This window comes from Artemia franciscana, unplaced genomic scaffold (genome assembly GCF_032884065.1).
Source record: "Artemia franciscana unplaced genomic scaffold, ASM3288406v1 Scaffold_1397, whole genome shotgun sequence".
Classification (NCBI taxonomy): domain Eukaryota; kingdom Metazoa; phylum Arthropoda; class Branchiopoda; order Anostraca; family Artemiidae; genus Artemia; species Artemia franciscana.
The window spans coordinates 1-20,954 of NW_027062811.1; the positions used below are offsets into that span (position 1 = coordinate 1).

A 20,954-nucleotide genomic window follows, 5' to 3' on the forward strand; every position below is an offset into this window, starting at 1 on the left:
CCTTGAAATATTCGAAGACTTTAGGAATCCATACTTAGAGTTAATTTTGCATAAAAAAAAAAAATACTTATAGGACGACTAAAATGGAAACTTGGAATAATTAAAAATGATGATTCGTTTGAACAAGAAGACAATTTTTGTTCAATCCCATGAACCATCAATTAACAAGATCAAAGGACGATCCAAAAAACGTAAATTCACACTGGCTAAAAATGAACAACTTAGACCATCAAATGTGTTAAGACCAATCTGAACAGCTAAGGCAAAGGGCACTGAAGAAATGTCTGAAGTAATTATAAACAAAAATGAAGCACAAAGGAATATGCAGTTAGAATACTTGCGACAACGACGATCACAACAAGCCAAAAACGAAAATCAAGAACAAAGAAGTATGCAGTTATAAGATAAGCAATAACGAGAATCACAACGAGTTAAAAACAAAAGGGAAGAGCAAAGGCATCCTAAACTTGGGAAATGGATATCTTCTCAAAAATGGCTTCATTAAAATCGAATAATCTGAAGATATGAAACCCAGCGGTAATTTAGTTGAGGAAGAATTTAGAGATTGTCTAGAAAATATTGATGTAATGAAAGAACGCACTATTTCAGTTTTGATCAACAAGGAAGCTGATAAAATCATTGCAAAAAATCTAGGTCACCTACCAGAAAAATACAAATCTTATAAAAAATACGATTTATGAAAGAAACAAGAGCTAAGAGCTCATATGGCACTTATGACGAGGTCGAAAGAGCCAAGAAATCATATGGTATGAGCTCTAGCAAAATTGTAAGAGTCCATAGATTGCTTTAAAAGGAAAATTAAATTAAAAAAAACTAATTTTTTTAGCTGAAAGTAAGGAGCGCGTAAAGAGCGAGGGATTGCGGAGGGGACAACCCATTTCATATACGGAGTAATTTCTGTTCGTTTTAAGTTTTAATGTCGCTCCTTACTTTCAGCTAAAAATATCAGTTTTTTTTATTTAATTTCTGAACGTTTTTGAATTAATGCATGTTTGGTTTTGGCTCTCAGCACATAAATTATTAAAATGAAATTTGTATATTAATTCTTTTTTTGGCTAAATGGCTTTCTCTTAGTTTTGATCAGACGATTTTGAGAAATAAGGGGTGGAGAAGGAGGTCTAGTTGCCCTCCAATTTTTCAGTTACTTAAAAAGGCAACTAGAACTTTTAATTTTTAACGATTTATTAGTAAAAAATATACGTAACTTAAGAATTAACTTACGTAACAAACTTTCATAATCTAATATTTTTATTATGTATACGAGAGGGATTGTACCCTCGTTAATACCTCGCTCTTTACACTAAATCGTAAGTTTTGTCCCAATTCTTTAAGAATGACCCCTGAATCAGAAAGGCCGTAGAATAAATAGTTGAAATTACTAAAAATACTTTCGCATAAAGAGCGAGGTATTTATCTCCTCCTAAATACCTCGCTCTTTATGCTAAAGTATTTTTAGAACCCCTCATATGCGTAATAATCTCTGTTCGTTTTAAGTTTCAATGCTACTCCTTCCTTTCATTTGAAAAAAACGTTTTCATGTTTATTTTTCATTGTTTTCTTATAGTAATGCTAGAAAATCCTGCGCCCTTTTCATTGAATTTTTCTTCTCCCATGACAGATTCCTCCAAGGAAATATCCTCCAACATAGCCCCCTCCCCTCAGCCCCACCCCCAAACAAAATAAAATCCCCCTGAAAACGTCTGTACACTTCCCAATAACCATTACTATATGTAAACACTGGTCAAAGTTTGTAACTTGCAGCCCCTCCCCCAGGGATTGTTGGGGAGTAAGTCATCCCCAAAGACATAGTTATTATGGTTTTCGACTATGCTGAACAAAATGGCTATCTCAAAATTTTGATCCGTTGACTTTGGGAAAAAATGAGCGTGGGAGGGGGACTAGATGCCCTCCAATTTTTTTGGTCACTTAAAAAGGGCAGAATGAGCCCTCTTGCGATATTCTAGGACGACTTGGTCGATACGATGACCCCTGGGGAAAAAAAAACAAACAAATAAACACGCACCCGTGATTTGTCTTCTGGCAAAAAATACAAAATTCCACATTTTTGTAGATAGGAGCTTGAAACTTCTACAGTAAGGTTCTCTGATACGCTGAATCTGATGGTGTTATCTTCGTTAAGATTCTACGACTTTTAGGGGGTGTTTCCCCCTATTTTCTTAAATAATACAAATTTTCTCAGACTCCTAACTTTTGATGGGTAAGACTAAACTTGACGAAACTTATATATTTAAAATCAGCATTAAAATGCGATTCTTTTGATGTAGCTATTGATAGCAAAATTCCATTTTTTAGAGTTTTGGTTACTATTGAGCCGGATCGCTCCTTACTACAGTTCGTTAACACGAACTGTTTGATCAGAGGCTTAATGCCGGTCGGGATTTAAAATAAGAGCTCTGAGTCACGAAGTCCTTCTAAATATCAAAATTCATTAAGATCCGATCACCCACTCGTAAATTAAAAATACCCGAATTTTTCTAATTTTTCCTCCCCCTTCAGCCCCCCTCCCCCCAGATGTCGAATCGGGGAAAACGACTTTATCAAGTCAATTTGTGCAGCTCCTTGACAGGCCTACCAATTTTCGTCGTCTAGCACGTCCAGAAGCACCAAACTCGCAAAAGCACTGAACCCGACCACCAAACTCCACCAAAGAGAGCGGATCCAGCCCGGTTACGTCAATCACGTATCTACGACATTTATAAGCGTTTTCAAGATTTCCGGTTTCCCCCTCCAACTCCCCCCAATATCAAAAGATCTGGTCAGGATTTGAAATAAGAGCTCTGAGACATGAGTTCCTTCTAATATCAAATTCATTAAGATCCGGTCACCCGTTCTTAAGTTAAAAATACCTCAATTTTCTAATTTTCCTAAATTAAAAACCCCCAGCTCTCTCAAAGAGAACGGATCCGTACCAATTATGTCAATCTCGTATTTATAACTTGTGCTTATTCTTCCCATCAAGTTTCATCACAATCTCTCTACTCTAAGCGTTTTCCAAGATTTCCAGTTTCCAAGATTTCTGTTTCCCCCCTCCAACCCTCTATGTCCCCGGATCCGATTCGAATCGAAAATGGAGCATCTGAGACATAAGATTCTTCTATATATCAAGTTTCATTAAGATCCGATCCCTCATTCGTAAGATACCTCGATTTTCATGTTTTCCAAGAATTTCGGTTTCCCCTCGAATTCCCTTCAATGCCACCGGATCTGGTCGAGACGTAAGATGAGAGTTCTAAAGTACAAGATCCTTCTAAATATCAAATTTCATTAAGCTCTGATAACCCGTTCGTAAGTACAAGTACCTCATTTTTTCTAATTTTTCCGAATTACCTCCCCCCCCAACTCCACAAAAGAGAGCGGATCCGGTCCAGTCATTTCAGTTACCTATATTGGACTTGTGCTTATACTTTCCACCAAGTTTCATCCTGATCTCTCCGCTTTAGGCATTTTCCAAGATTCCCCCCCCCCTGATGACACTGGATCCGGTCGGGATTTAAAATGACAGATCTGAGTTTCGAGGTCCTTCTAAATAGGAAATTTCATTAAGAAATGATCACTCTTTCGTAAGTCAAAAATATCTCATTTTTTCTGATTTTTTAGAATTAACCTCCCCCCAACTTCCCCAAAGAGAGTAGATCCGTTATTATTATTACTATATTATATATTCGTTATATTATCCCTTATGATTATTTTTACCGCCAAGTTTCATCCCGATCCCTCCACTCTACGCGTTTACCAAAATTTTAGGTCCTCCCTCCCCAACTCCCCCCAATGTCACCGGATCCGTTCGGAATTTAAAAAAAAGCTCTGAGACATGATATCTTTCCAAAAATTAAATTTAATTAAGATCCGATCACTCCTTCGTAAGTTAAAAATACCTCATTTTTTCTATATTTTCAGAGTTAACCCTCCCCCCAACTCCTTCAAAGAGATCGGATCCACTCCAGTTATGTCAATCACGTATCTAGGACTTGTGCTTATTTTCCCCACCAAGTTTCATCCCGATCCCTCAACTCTAAGCGTTTTCCAAGATTTTAGGTTTCCCCATCAATTCCCCCCAATGTCACCGGATCCAGTCAGGATTTAAAATAAGAGCTCTGAGACACGATATTCTTTCAAACTTCAAAGTTCATTAAGATCCGATCACTCCTTCGTAAGTTAAAAATACCTCATTTTTTCTAATTTTCAGAATTAACCCCCCCCCCAACTCCCCCAAACAGAGCAGATCCCTTTCTGGTTATGTCAATCACGTACCTAGGACTTCTGCTGATTTTTCCCACCAAGTTTCATCCCGATCCCTCCATTCTAAGCGTTTTCCAAGATTTTAGGCCTCCCAACTCCCCCCAATTTCAGCGGATTTGGTCGGGATTTAAAATAAGAGCTCTAAGACACAATATCCTTTCAAAAATAAAATTTTATCAAGATCCCATCGCCCGTTCGTAAGTAAAAATACTTCATTTTTTCTATTTTTTCCAAATTAACTGACCTCCCCCACAGGATGGCCAAACCGCGAAAACGACTATTTCCAATTTAATCTGGTCCGGTCCCTGATACGCTTGCTAAATTTCATCGTCCTAGCTTACCTGGAAGTGCCTAAAGTAGCAAAACCGGGACAGACAGACCGACAAACCGGACAGATCGACAGACAGACAGACCGACAGAATTTGCGATTGCTATATGTCACTTGGTTAATACCAAGTGCCATAAAAACAGAAAGAGGTGATTGAATTCACTCAAGAATTGCTCAATTCAATTGACACTGCAAATTTACCACCCCATTACTTAAAAAATAACTGAAAAAAACTTTCCGAAAAAGAAGTTTTTCAAGGAAAAGTAACATATTGAAATCAAGATCAGCAGATACAAATACTTATACGCCCCGCTCTTTACGCTAAAGTTTTTACTGTTTTAAAATGTAGAGTTAAGAGAAAGAGTCAAACTTTAGCGTAAAGAGCGGGGCGTCGATGAGGAATCAACGCCCCGCTCTTTACGCTAAAGTTTTTTTTACTGTTTTAAAATGTAGAGTTAAGAGAAAGAGTCTAACTTTAGCGTAAAGACCAGGGTTTTGATGACGAAGCAGCCCCTTTCATATATGAAGTAATTTCTGTTCGTTTTAAGTTTTAATGTCGCTCCTTACTTTTCGTTAAAAAAAACACTGTTTTTTTTTTTATTTAATCAAGCTTGAAACGAAAAAAAATCACTACAAACAAGAGTTTGGGTATTGCCTTTTTCTCTCACTGTAAAAGTCTAAAATCTATTGTGTCATTGGTGCTTCACTGAAAACTATATGTATCTTGAACAATCTTGGAAAATACAAATGAAATCAAATTGAATATTTGCTATATAATGATAATAATTGCTGAAAGATAATCAGTTCAAGATTTTATTTCAATGTAATTTTTTATTTTCCTTTTCAATGCTGTAATAACTGGTAAAGAAAATATTTGTAATATAATTCGTTTTCAGTGAAGAGTCAATGGCACAGTATGCTTTAGGTTTTTACAGTTAAGGAAGGGGGCAGTATCCAAACCCTTGTTTGTAATGAGACTATATTCGTCTTGAACAATCTTAGAAATAACTAATAAATTAAACTGTATATTTGATGCTGAATGATATTAATTGCTGAAAGCTCATCAGTTCAAAATTTTTACTAAAATTTTAATAATTATTTTCAATATTAAGTATAAAGGAAAACACTTGTAATATAATTCGTTTCCAATAAAGCGCCAATGACGCAGTGGGTTTTAGACTTCTCAGTGAAAGAAGGAGGCGATACCCAAACTGTTGTTTGTAGCAATTTTGTTCATTTCAAGCTTGATTTGCATATTCAATTTAAGTTTCACTCGTTTTAAGATTTATTTATTCATTTATATTGGTATCTATTGTGTATTTGCTTGCATTGATTATTTATTTTATTTCTGTTCGTTTTGGGTTTCATTTATACTTCAATAGCAAAATATTGTTTTTTTGGTTTTAAGCTTGATTTGCATATTCAATTTATGCATTACTCTCTTTAAGAGATATTTATTCATTTATGTTACTACTTGTATGTTTTTTTGCTATGATCGTATATTTAATTTCTGGTCGTTTTGAGTTTTATGTTTTCTTTAATAGTGATTTCTGGTGGTTTTGAGATTGATCAGGTATTTCAGGGTTAACAGGTATTTGTATCTCTTGATCTCAAGTTTAATATGGCCTTTACTTTTCTTTGAAAAACTTCTTTTTCAGAAAGTTTTTTTTTTGTAAATAATTCTTGTTCGTTTTTTTTTATTGCAAAAAAGTTTCAAGTTTAAAAAAAAAATTCTTACTTAAAAATTAAATTTTTGTAGATTAGACAAAGAATTCTTTTTGACAAGAAGACAACGTGACGGGACAGGAATATGTTTATTTTTATACTTTCCAATTTGTAATATACTGCATAGTTGAATGCTAATCAATCATACTAATTTCACAATTTTGTCATTCTAATCAATCATAGCAAGAAAGCAGCGAGTGAGTTGAGAACAGTTTATTTAGGGGTTAAAAATGACGCGATAGGAAAGGAAAAGAAAGCTAGAACCATGGAACTTCTTTACATACAATCTTGGAAAGGATTAACATTGTGAAGGAATTATATGACTTATAAATTTTATATTTTTTTCATATATATTGTTATAGCCTAGCTGCCTGTATTCTCGGAAAGGAATAACATTTTTAAGAAATTACCACTTATAAATTTTTATCACGTTCATTTTTTCTGTAGTTTATTCTAAACCGTAAATGCTTTTACATTTTATTTCGGTAAAGTTTGTAGTTACAGCCATTTTTTATTTACAGTTTGTTTTTTTTAACACAATTTTGTGAAATGTCTTTAACTTTCTGTTTTTGATCTTTCATATATTATTGCTGTTACATATTCTTTTGTGACGTAAAAATGGATGAAAGTTCTCAGTCTCCCTGTTTTGCTATTCAACACATGTAATTCAAATTTGAAAAATTGGACTCAGAGTAAATACTGAAAGAATTTTTCTGTTCGTAGATTTTGCCTCCATATAAAAGGATTTCCTGTGAGGAGAGGTCATCCTTTTAACGGCAGAGGCACAAGTAAAAACTTATCTTATGTGTGCATTTAGTCTACTCTTCTAAATACTCTTTCTGTGGTTCTTTTAAATATGGCTATAACTAGATTCGACTTTAGTTTTCTGTTGTCTAGAACTTAGTAATAGCAAGAAGCATGAAAATGGTGAACTCTATGAAGAAAATCGTGAGCTATATTTTGATTTAAATGAATCCTAATTCTACTTTTATATTCAAACAAATCATAATTAATTTCTATACCAATATTATAACCTAGCTGCCTCCATTATATCACCTGAAAGAATAAGTGATAATTAATTTAAGAAACATATATAGTTGATAACCATGGACAAGAAGTATAAAGAGTTATGGGACTCACAGACACATGTTTACATGCACTGTAAGTGAAAGGATATTAAGGTGTCTGGTTTGATGCTAGGGGATGGACAGGGATTTTGTCGGGTCCATTTGAGGGAAAAAGATGTAAGGGCCTCTCAAAACTTTTGACTCTTAAAAGGGAAAGAGATTACTGGTCAAATGACCTGTTTTTAGAGAATGAGAAGTTAAAAAAGACCCAATAAATCATCATAACCTTATGGTCTTTATGACCTTTGTTGTTGTTGTTGTTTGGGGTTTGACGCGTTCGATCTCTTTTGACTTTTAACGAGCGAACTAGAACTTTTAATTTCCAGTCAAATAAGCCCTCTGTGAATTTTATATTAGCATCCCTCCCACATGAACCATACATGCCCCCAGTACATAGGCCAGTACATCAGGGCCTATGGGCAACGACTGCCCATAGGCCATGAGGGGTTGTGTCGACATCAGAGTTATTTTTATCTGACGTTTTAACTATTTTTAACAAAATGGCTATCTCAAAATTTTTGTCTGGTGTATTTGGGAAAAAGGGCTAATCTGCCCTCTGATCACTTTTGACTCTTAAAAAGTCAACTAAAACTTCAATTTCCAATCAAATGAGCTCTCTCTCAAGTTTATACGAGCGCCCCTTCCCCCCAGGGAAGGAGGGGGGGGGGGCTATGTCCCCAGGGCACAACTTTCAACGCCTGCCCCCGGGCCCTGAGGGCGCTGTGTCGACACCAGTTTTTCTTATCTGACCTTTGAACTATTTTTAACAATATGGCTATCTCAAAATTTTTATCTGATAGAATTGGGGAAGGAAGGGCGTGACAGGCTAGTTGCCCTCTGATCACTTTTGACTCTTAAAAAGAGCGCTAAAACTCTCGATTTGCAATGGAATGATCCCTCTTTGAAGTTTATAAGACGACCCCTTCCATATGTGGTGCCTCTGGAAAAAAAAATTAATAAAACATTGGAACCGTATGGCCTTTACTATAGGCAACACTATAGCGTTGCCTCTTTTAAAGAAATATACAATAGTTATGCTTATTCGTAACTTAGATATATCAGTAGGGGTGTGCAATGGAACCCACGTTGCTGTTATTGAATTATGTAACAACATATTATGTTAAATAGTCCTTTTTTTCTGAAAACTGGCAAAAACGATCTAGATAAATCACAACTTTAAGGAAAAATTCGTGCTTTTTCAAGTGTGGTCGTATCGAACCTGCGCTGACGCCATGATATCAAGAAGAAAGTCGCCCTATCTACGATTAGAAGACGAGCGACATCGAGATTCAAATATATACAAGCTTACCACGAGCCGAATGCCAGGGCCCGGGGCTTTAGGTAATAAGAAACCTGGGATTTTTTGGACTGAAAAAACGACCTAGATAGGTCACAAGTTTGAATAAATTCGTTTAGAGCTTTAATTTTAGAAACACATTTTCATGTAAATGGCGTCACGTTTTCATATAAATAATGTCACCTGCATACATCTATAAAAAACAAAACAAAAAAAAGATACATTACAATATTATATTGACATTGTGCACCAATATAAAAGCCCATTGCTGAAAACGAACAACTTCGACCATCAAACGTCACAAGACCAATCCGAACAAGTAAAGCAAAGGACACTGGAAACTGTCTGAACTAATCATGAACAAAACGAAGAAGAAGGAAATATACGGTTAGAGGACAAGCAACAGCGATAATCACGAATCAAAAATGATAGTGAAGAACAAAGAAATAGGAAGTTAGAATACATGTGACAACACGAATCACAGCAAATCAAAAAAGAAAATGAAGGACAAAAAAAAAATATCGATTGAATGAGCAAAACTGTCACAATGTTCAACGGCAACAAGCTATGGCACACAACCCAGTACTTATCAACAAAGATAAACTATGCAAGGGTTAATTACAACTCATTGGGCCGTCCAACGTTGTAGGTATTCACTGTGAAGCCCTTCATTTCCCATTCCCCAGCAGCAAACAAAGGTGATTTTTTTTGGAGATTGCAGCATGCATGGTCAAATTGTATTGCCACCTCCACAGTTTCCAAACGAATATGTTTGCCTTTTTTTTTTACAACATGGCTCACTCTACAACGAGTTCACAAATAAATCCAAAACTTCAATTCTATTTCGCTTTAGCTCCATTCGACGTAATCGATAGCGATGTTCGAACCACTAATAGTCGTAATTTTTTTGCTTCATAAGTAGCTGAACAAATTTATAACACAATCAATCTGGCGGTACATCAAACATCAACCACTCAAGATGATTCAGAACCACGTTCATAGGGCAAAATGGTCTTTTTAGACCGTAATGAAGCTACTGACGAGTGCGTTGCAACAAGTTACACGTGATAATCATCATGTCACCACATGTAATGCTCATTTACCCAACAATTTCAATGTCACATTAAACGTTGAACATTTTGACAAGATATGTCCGATAAAGTATTTATATAAATAAATCTCTAAGAACATGATTGCCCTTCAATGGAGATTGTCGAAAATCAACGGTATTAAGTTTGCAATATAGCATGCTGGTGACTATTTGGTCACGATATCCAAAGAAAGAGTTATGTCGTTCAGCAATTGGCTCGTCTTCACCATTCCTTTGGTTGAGGACCACTCCAACGCCTATGTCAGTGGCATCTCTCTGTAAAATGAAATCCTTTCTGAAATCTGGCGGCGCCAAAACATGAGTACTTCGATGAGTACTCTTTTCAGATTCTCAAATGCACCGACATGTATCTCTTTCAGCTCCAACTTGTTTGGAGAACCTTTCTTCAGAAGCGAAGTGAGCGGCTCAACAACTTAAGCAAAATTCTTGATATAGCGTTGATAATATAATGCCATCTCAATAAAAGCACGACTTCCTTCTATGACAAAGGTAGGGTGAAAGCTTGAACGGCCGGAATCTTTCTCTCCAATCGGGCAATTAGCCCATTTCCAATTCGGTCACCCAGGTAAGGAACCTCGTTCTGAGTCATTTTAATCTTTCTTGGGTGAATCTTCAACCCTGCTTTTTGTATGCATTCTAGAGTTTTTTCAACGTGTACTAGGTGCTCCTCCCAAGAGTCACTAAAAATGACAATATCATCCAAATAGGCGCGAGCGAATGCCTTGCAGGGCTCCAAAACCTTATCAATAAGACGCTGGAAAGTAGCGGGACCACCTTGCAAGTCAAATGCCATGACCGAAAACTGATAGAGCCCGGAAGACGTCTCAAATGCCGTCTTTTCCCGGCTATCTTTTTCCAGCTAGATTTGATAATTATCAAGATCATGCATGTAATTTAAAAAATGAAACTTTGAATTTTGCTATTTTTCCAGAAGGGGAGCTAACTGATTTTACGTAAATACTTAAAGAAAAAAAAGAGGGATGAAAAACAAAACTCTTTAAAGTCATAATAATGACTCAAACACATACTTTAAAGCAGTGGAAAATTTATCAAATTCCTACTTTTCAATACTACTTAGGATGTATTCTTTTATAAAGAAGACCTTGGGGGGGGGGAGGGGGCTTTCACAGGGGCAATTTTGAATGCCTTATCGGGGGGAGGGAAAATTTGGGGTTTAAGCAACATTAAATCACTAAAATCAATAATAAAAGACATTATTCTCCTCCTTTCTTGTATGCTGGTATGTGAAAAACACTAAGAGTAATTTTACGAAGAAACAAAAACAGTATTTATGGGTCTCAACGTGAGTTTTGTCACAGAGCAGTGTACTTTAATTTTGGTTATTTCCTTTTTTTAATTAAACCCGATTGAACCTTGAGCCTATTATTACCTGTGACGTGAACACTAGACAAAAAATTTAAATTACCGAACGCGTTAAACTTCGTAAAAAAGGTTGCAGATTTGAGGCACGTCAACGGTCCCAATATCACAGTCAAATATATAGGTACAGTGAAATCGATGCTCCAGTATGTGGAAAAAGATTCCAAATCAGCATTCAATAGCTTGGACCATCTATCTCCTTCGGACGGATGTGGACAGAGAAGTTGATCGGTTTCATTTGACGAGAAATTTCCAACAACGACATCTAAAAAATAAAGCTAATATTTTTCCTTTTTATCAGACAATTATTGTTGAAGAAATGCTAGTAAAGAACAACCTGTGTCAATATTAACCATGCCCTAAAAAAGAAATTTAAATACCATCATAGACATCAACAGAATCTTTGTATTTTGATGAGTCCAAATAGATAAATTAAATTAAATCCTAGGATAACTTTAGGTTTAAAGGTACTTATCAAAAGCTACTAGTAGAATTAAATTGGTATAAATTCAGAAAGAGGGGGAATATCCCCACAATTCCTCCCATTTTGAGGAAAATGCATCATGAAGCGGTATTCATGGTGCATTTCCATCGCCAATCTTCCAGCAGAAAATCAGGATGGTATTTTTAGGAAGATAGGAAGGTCCTCAGAGCAAAGGAGACATTAATACTAAAATACCGTTGCACATTGCAGGACAGGAACCAACAGGCTTCAAAATTTCACTATTTGGAAATTTTCTCCTCTATCATAAAGAGTCATTTGTAAATAACAATTGCAAAGCTTGTTCATCTTCAGAAACGAGAGGTAACATACTTGTTGCGATTGTCTACCTATTATTGATTTCAGATACATTTTACAGGAAATTTTTATTCATGCAATTGTTTACGCAACAATTATAAATAATATTGCACTGCGAGGAAGTAGTTTTTCCATTTCTGTTCAAATGTTTATGAGGTAATCAGTTAGTGATAGACACAAAACAAAATCATTTTTACTATCAAGTACACAAAAAAAACGAGCAGTTGTTATGTTTTGAGGCAAAACAGCGTGACCTTAGCTTGTACGTGCTCCAATGTTAGAAGTACCAATACAGATAGTGTTAGATTTTGTATTTCGACGCAAAATAGTAAAGCAATAGCTTTTTTACATACTGCTTTTAAAAAATAACAAAACCGATTGGGTTTCAGGATATAGAGGATAAAGTTGATTTTTAGAACAAAACATATTTTGGAGGTGGCTTTTAAGCAGCGTGTCACCATTTTCTTTTTTGGAATTAATTAATTTAAGAATTAACGACGCTTCTTGACTACTAAGGTCCCTGCGTCGGCCCTGCAGTGCATTCCTGCAGCGTGATTCGATCTCTGGGTCCCGTGTTACCAAGCTAAGGTCAAATCCACTGCGCCACCACAGGACAAAAAAAAAATGAAAAAAAAATAAATAAATAAAAAAAAAAATTAAATAAAAAAAAAAAAAAATCCATCTCCAACACTATTGCCATTGAAGCCGATCAAAAGTTGTTGCAACACTTCACTTCCCCCTAGCAACGTAAATCTAGTTTCAATAAAATTCACTATATTATGTTTCTTTGCTTTAAGCAGGTCAAATAAAGGCAGAATATGCTCTTTAAACGACTCAAATAATTTCATTAACCGGTCAAAATATCTGTGCTCCGACGCCACTGCCAAATTGGTTGTGAAGAAGTATCTTCACACAAAGCTCTTTTTTTAAAAACCTAGAACTAGAAAATACAAATAAATTTCAAGCAAATAAAGTTGATCTACGAGTCACCAAGTCATATCCCAGTGAGTGAATGATGTAATAGAAAAAACGCACAACAATTTAAATGATTTTCAAAATCATGATAAACCAGCCCGTTGCATATTGCTGAATCTTTTCTTCATTCAAATTTTGAAGCAGACATGTGTGAAATTATGATTACGGAAAGGACAACTGTTATTTCAAAAATAAATAGGAAACTGAGAGACAGAAATAAACAGAAAAACAAAAAAAGAAGGTGACGCACCATGAATAACTTTCCCAGTATTGTAAAGAAAGTTGCTCATCAGGACCCAGTAGACTATGGAGGCACCGAGAAGGGCGATACCTGAAAATGCAACAGAAGTCCACTCTCCGGCTTTACCAAGTATATGCCGACACAAATCTGGAAAATCCAGCATTTCAACTGCATCTTCTGAAACACAAAAGTTAAAAGAAGACATAACCTATAAATTAAATTTAATGGTTCGTATTACAGGAATGGCTACCGTTTCAATTTTTTTTTATGGACAAGAAAACATCAAATTTAATTAATTTATTTATTTTCTCTCGCAGCTCAATGTGGGAACTGATAAAAACGTGACTCCAACGAATTTCATGTAAGTGTAGGTGTCATGTAGGTGGCTTTTACGATACATATGCAGGACTAATAAAATAAAACATTTGTGACACATTCTTCAATAAAACAATACAAATGTTTACTATAAAAACACCTTGATTTCTTACTCAAAATAAATGTCATATACTGCTTTAAGTAATCAAATGCTTAACATATATTTCATAGCCTGATTTTGTTTAAAGCAACTCGGCTAAATACCAAAGATAAAGATATAGTTTTACAGGTTGAGAAAACAAGCATTGCCTGGGAATATTTTTCTTTCTGACGAATTAATTATGTGCAGCAGGTCAGCCGCTTTTATGTTTTTTTTTTGTTTTTTTACGCATCTTCTATATACAATAATTTATGTTCCTTTTTAGTTTTAATATTACTATTTACTTTTAAGCTAAGGCACCTGTACTTTGCCTTCGTACTCTTTTTTATACAGAATGGAAATTCAACGGAGATACTGTCAATTGAACGGAGCCGTTCAAATCGTAAAAGGAGGATTTTTGTCAGTTCTGTTATAGTTCTGTATTTATGTATTTATCGTAAGTTTCTCTCTGAATGCATTTACTGACTATACATTCTTTTATTGTGTCATCCTGAGTTATGAGTATTATAACTGGTATTTTTATGCAGGAGAATTAGCACTTTTTACCAGAAAGTCTACTCAGAAGGACGGCTTTGTAGATTAAGCCAGTTTTGCGTACAGGTAGAAAGTACCCAACTGGTTGTACCATTAAGGTAGCCTCTCCAAACCAGCTCCAAATGTGGCAGCCTGAGGTGACGATTGAGTAATATCAGATCAGGGTGATCCGAATAGCGAGTTTAGGTTATTTCGGTATAAGTATAGGTTATATTATTATATCGGTTTAGGTTATTTCTCATCAAGAGTAGAGTGTAAGCCTATCAGTAATACAGTTGCCCCCCCCACCCCTGAACATCCCAAAAGCTCCTATTAACATTTTCTAATACAACACACCAACGACAAACAAACGCGGAATACTCAAACGACCAACAAGAGATAACGGACCAAGCTGGATACTTGATCAACAATTTTGGGAAACAATGGAAGTCCATATGGAACAGTACACCAGAGCATATCATTAAGGACCGTATTCTAAGCTTTTTAAGGAGTAGATTTAGTCTCTATTCCTAAAGTTTCCCTATTACTAATATTTCTATTCCCTCTTCCAACCATCTTCTTAAGAATAAATGACTTGTAATTGTAGCCAAGTAAAGCCAGCGTAAAGCCAATTGAAACATACTTCCTTTCCACATCTCTAAGAATGAAAAAGAAAGCCTAACTAAACGGGGAAATTTTTCTAAAGACTAAAAGAAAAAGAAAATTGAACTGTCATTTTTCGGCTTTGATGAAAGTTACATATGGCGAAGAAATTGTATAATTTATTGGTTAGTTTTGATATTTAAATCTCTGTTCTGTTTCTTTTTTTTTGTTGATGAAGGACATTGGTTAAATGTTTGAAACATTTCATAGGGAATTCAATTTTTCTTTTTTGCTGTTTTCAAACAACAATCTCCTTATTTGGATTTTTCCACCCTTTGCCTTACCGATTCAATCTCTAGGTTTGCCCTTCTTCCAAAAAATGACCAAAGATGTTAGTTTATTTTCTAAAATGTTACCCCACCTTAATCTTATGCACCCTGATTTTTATTCCCCACCCCCTTGCAGGCTATTTAATTAAACATTTCCCAAAATTCCTTTTTGAGGGTTCTAAGAACACAGCCAAAGCCGTGTAGTCAACTTTTTTTCTTTTTCTTTTTTTAGTGCAGTGAAGATGTTAAAAGAAGAATAACTAAGACCCAGGGTGTTTTTTCTCAGCCGAAAAAAGATTGGAAGAATAGGAGGATAAGTCTGCGAACCATGGTTAGAATACTCGAAGTTAAAGTAATAACATTGGTCGATTGGGCTCTGAAGCGTGGGCACTTCGAAAAACGGAGGATAATTTTCTGGATGTTTTTCAGAGAAATTGCCTACGGATTACTTTGGGTACCCGACTGACTGGCCATATCTCAAACAGTAAGCTATACGTAAACCTGGTTCAATCCCATCTTCTACTTGACTTTATTTAACATAATAAACAAAAATATCAACCATTACAAGCATAAATCACTACGCAAGGGCTATACTGAGAGAAAAATTGAGATTTCTGCGAATGGAGGCAGACAGAATGCCAAGGATCGTCCATGTCAGTGAACCATCTAGGGTCAAACGAAAAGCAGGTCGTCTCCGAATGGGGTGAGAGATGTCGTAGCAAACGATTCAAGGGAAAAGAGAACTTCTTAAAAGGGTGTAAAAAGGGAGGCATTGGATAGACTGGGATGGACGAAAACAGTGTGTAACTAAGTTGGCCTCAGGTGGCTTCGTGCTATGGAAGGTTATCCTGATTTTTCTATGATAACATATCACTCAAAATTCCAACTAGTTAACTCCAACTATTTTTTCAATGTCAAAGGACCCCATTGAATCTTAATTTGCACAATCATATAATACTCTCGAACGGTCCGGACAAGTGGATCAGGCAGACAATTGGCTTTCACGAAGAACACACAATCCAGTAAATCAGCAGGATTTATATGGATTTATAATAATAGATTTATACTCTGCTTGGTAATACAGCAGCCGGGCTTTAATTTCCACGTTGCATGGTTGAACAACAGGCTTGTTACCTTTCCTTGTAAAAAAAAAAAAAAAAAAAAAAAAAAACAGAAGCAGGGTCGTATTCAGTACTTTTTTGTGGGTGGGGGGGGGGGTACAAAAGCATTTTTAGGAGGGTTACAAAAACTTTAAAATGCGCATTGAAACTTGTTTATATTCATTTTTGTTACGTTTTTTTACAAGTCCGGCAAATGTTTTTGGGGGAGTCAAACCTCATATCCCCCCTCCCCCTGGATACAGCCTTGGACAGAAGCATTGATCAGACATCCTGTGCGTCATAAGTACCTCAGTAGTATTTTTGCCCTTTTTTATCACTACAGGAGCTCACACCTGCACTTTCGCGTAAAAACTGTTGGTTTTTTTCGCAAGTTCGTGAAGATTCACTTGCTGTGCTAAAATATTTTATTAAGATAGTTGGAAATAGAATACGGTCTAAGGAATGCATCGGGCAAAATCGATGTAAGGAAAATTGTATCTTCGACGCATCTCTTACAGATGAGCCATCTAATATAAAAAAAAAAAAAAAAAAAAAAAAAAAAAAAAAAAAAAAAAAAAAAAAAAAAAAATCAGCAATGCAAACCTACGGACAGAAACCATTTCTCACTTGAAACCAACCGTTATTGCAGCAAAGATCTAAACAAAACCTGGGAAATCACAAAAAAGAACAAATTAAATTTTCCCATGATAATTATGTATTTCATTCACTTCATTTATAAACATTTACTGATTTAGTTAGTGGGTGGCTCAACTGATCACAGATCAGGGTGAATAAATTGAATACAAAAATGTAATCTGATCCATTTTTTGCATTAGGTATAAACATTTGAGCGATCAAAATTGGTTTCGTAAAATTTGTACTTAAAATACATTTGACTAAATTTGACATGAAATCAGTGTTGCTCCAAAAAGTTTCCGAATTTAAAAACTCGACTTAAATATTAGGCTTCTCCTTACCATAAAATTTAAACGTTGAGAGTATCCGCCATGCTGTATAGAAGCATATTCCGGCAACTGAGACCATTAAACATAAACCAAGAACCAAACCAGCTTGTTCTAATGCCCAAGGCATAGTTAGTAATGAGGTACCCATCATTGTATTCCATATTGCAAAGCTATAATTAAAACAGAAAACTGAATAAGAGAAAGACAGAGAGAGCTTAAACCGCTGTGACAATAATGAGCAATCCATTTTTGAACTCATTTCCTGTTGTTGCCTATAGTTGTGTAATTGATTCATGATGGTCTTTCTAAGAGAAGACTATAGTTTTCACAAATATTTTTCCAATAACTAGGGCATCTATTTTTTTTCGGCAATTTTTGTGCCAAGATTTTCTTGGGTTTCAAAAGATTTTATCAGATTCATATTGTACAGCTCGCCAATTTTAACTAATCTTCTTCTTTGAAAATATACAAGATTGGACTAATTAAAATATATTATTCCCAACTTTCTTATGAATTTTCCTTTTCTTACACATTTTCTTCTTTCAAGACACTAATAACATTTCAAGGTTCTATGTATGGTTTTATCTGTATTTTTATCATTTATGCAAAATACTATTGATTATTCATTTTATTTTTCCGCAATGTACTTTAATGCGTTTGAACATTATATTTTAAGGACTGTTTTCAGCTTACTAGGCTTAAACCATAAAACTATTTTCAATCAGTTAAGTTACATAAAGAGCAATCAGCGAAGAAATGACTCATAGTAAACATACAGAGAAATGCCGTCCACGTTAAGACTTCCTGAAGTATAGCTATTCCTTTGATATCCAGTCCATTTTCAAAGCCATAAATATATAAAAAACAAAGTTTATTTATCGTCCATGGACACTATTCGTTCCTGTCCAGAAGCGCTGCATTTGAGATAATCATAACATAATAGCCCAAGTCAGAGAAGAAGAAGAAGATTACAAATTTTGATTTTGCATAACAAAACTGACTGCAAAAGAAAACCAAAATTCCTGGGCAAATGAAATTATCCAAAACTATTCTAGGGAAAAACAAGTCTGTGAAAAAAATTACGGTTGGTTACTAGTAAAAAGCTGTCAACGCAACAGCGAAACTCCATAAAGAACAACATACCTCTTATTGTATCCCTCCCAAAGGAGTCACTATGATAACATTGGGGCTTCAGTAGATTGACAACTTTTCTACTATTAATTAAAAATTAATTGCTCCAATTAATAAAACTTATTAGACAACATTAAAACTATTAATATATATAGAAACTAACAGACATATACAAAAACTACCTCAAATAAAACTAAATTGAAATTAGATTTAAAAAACAGACACCTTTAAACTTAAAGAGTAAATTTAAAATAACGATCAGAAATCCCCTCCAGACGGTGATCAATTCGGGGAAGAGACTATTTCTAATTTACTCTAGCCTGGTCCATGATACGCCTGTCAGCTTTCATCGTACTAGCTAATCTAGAAGTGCCCAAACTAGCTAATCTCCCCAACTCCCCCAAAAAGAGCGGATCCGGTCCAGTTATGTCAATAACATACCTAGGACACATGCATATTCTTCCCACCAAGTTTCATCCCGATCTCTATACTCTAAGCGTTTTCCAAGATTTCATGTTTTCCCCTCCAAATCAACCCCAATGTCACCGGATACGGTCGGGATTCAAAATAAGAGCTCTGAGATACGAGGTCCTTCTAAATAGCAAATTTCATTAAGATCTGATCGCCCGTTCCTAAGTTAAAAATACCTCATTTTTCTAATTATTACGAAATGCCTTCCCCCCAGCTCCCCAAAAGAGAGCCAATACGGTCTGGTTATGTCGATCACGTATCCAGGACTTGTGCTTATTCTTCCCACCAAGTTTCATCACGATCTCTCCACTCTAAGCGTTTTCCAAGATTTCTGGTTTCCTCCTACAACTTCCCCAAGTCACAGGATCCGGCCAGGATTAAAAAAAGAGCTCTGAGACACGAGGTCCTTCTAAATATCAAATTTCATTAGGATCCAATCACCCGTTCTTACGTTAAAAAAACCCAATTTTTTTCTAATTTTTCCGAATTACCGAATTAGAACCCCCTCCAACTACCCCAAAGAGAGCGAATCCGGTCCGGTTTTTTTAATCACGTAGCTAGGACTTGTGCTTATCCTTCCCACCCAGTTTCATCTCGATTTCTCCAGTCGAAGCGTTTTCGAACATTTTCGCCCCCCCCCCCCGCGACTCCCTCCAACGACAATGGATCCAGTCGGGATTTAAAATAGGAAGTCTGAGTTACAAAATCCTTCTAAATATCAAATTTCATTAAGATCTGACCGCTCGTTCGTAAGTTAAAACTATCTCTTTTTTCTAATTTTTCTGAATTACACCCCCCCCCCAACTCCTCCAAAGAGAGCAGATCCGTTCCAGTTATGTCAATCACGTATCTAGGACTTGAGATTATTTTTCCCACCATGTTTCATCCCGATTTCTCCACTCTAAGCCTTTTCCGACATTTCAGGTTTCCCCCTGAGTCCCCCCAATGTCACCGGATCCCGTCAAAATTTAAAATGAATGTCTAATTTTTCCGAATTACCCGTCCCAAGATGGTCGAATCGGGAAAACGACTATTTCTAATTTAATCTGGTCTGGCTCCTGATACACCTGCCAAATTTCAACGTCATAGCTAATCTGGAAATACCCGAACTAGCAAAACCGGGACAGACAGACCAACAGACCGACTGAAATTACGATCGCTATATGTCACTTGGTAAATACCAAGCGCCATAAAAATATTTACGAAGTCACAAGAAAACAAGGAGTTGAAGCAGGGTTATTTAACTGGTATAAACATTCCTTGTCAGAAGGTCTAGCAACAAGGTAATAAATTCAATCCCCTTTTTCCTTAACCAGTCCCCTTTAATCCATAAGATTATAATAGTTAAATACTGCTCAAAATAATGTGGATTCTATTTTTTAACACCAATACATTTGCAGTAATCAATTTAGTTTATTAGTCTAACATAAGCAGTTTTCCATTGATTTTATGAAATTTATGTCTGATGTATGAAACGAACCCATGATTTCCTGTGAGCTAATTCCTTTCAGTGACATGGAAAATCGATTGGCTGGACAAAATGATCGACTGAAGCAGAAACACCGTCCTTACTTTTGTTGCTTTATGATTGTTTTAAATGTGACTTCACTGATGTTTTTTATGCTCTTCCCTTTTAAGCTTTTTCTCGATCCACAGAGATTTTCACTCGATTTAGGTTCGACAATCTATTCAATTTTATCCATTTTAAATTTCAAAATCCCACTTTACTGCTCACGGAAAAACTTTTCTTTCAAATTTAAGACAGAAAGCTCGTCAATAATATCGTGTTTCTGCGGATTTTTTCTAACTATGAAACTTCTTCAGATTTGAAATCATTATCAAAAAGAAAATATATGCCAACATTAATATAAACTTAAAATTAGAACATTATATAGGTACGAAACACAATAACGTATATTTAGAAAATATAATAAACAAAATATATTACGATAAATAAAAGTTCAAATACGCATAAATCCTTTTAATAGACAGTGATAAATTTTCATAAAAAGTACTAGACATGTTTCAGTTATCAGTAGTATTACTACTGATGACGGTCACTGAAATGTCTAGTATTTTTTGTGAAAATTTATCACTGTCTAT

The 20,954-nt window shown here is 35.4% G+C and overlaps 1 protein-coding gene across 2 annotated transcripts in view; it reads right to left on the minus strand.

The window, feature by feature from the left end:
* Window positions 1-11,030: 11,030 nt before the first annotated feature.
* The window catches only part of LOC136042510 (sodium-coupled neutral amino acid transporter 9 homolog), a 41,284-nt gene continuing 31,360 nt past the window's right edge, over window positions 11,031-20,954 (minus strand). The window contains exons 4-6 of one of the 2 annotated variants that reach the window (XM_065727473.1): window positions 17,262-17,419; window positions 13,274-13,354; window positions 11,031-11,514 (exon numbers count right to left, since the gene is read on the minus strand). In XM_065727473.1, the coding sequence (XP_065583545.1) occupies window positions 11,210-11,514; window positions 13,274-13,354; window positions 17,262-17,419 (544 nt within the window). In that variant the 3' untranslated portion in view covers window positions 11,031-11,209. Of the gene's footprint in view, window positions 11,515-13,273; window positions 13,442-17,261; window positions 17,420-20,954 lie in introns of both variants that reach the window. The other variant, XM_065727472.1, reaches the window with a different exon arrangement.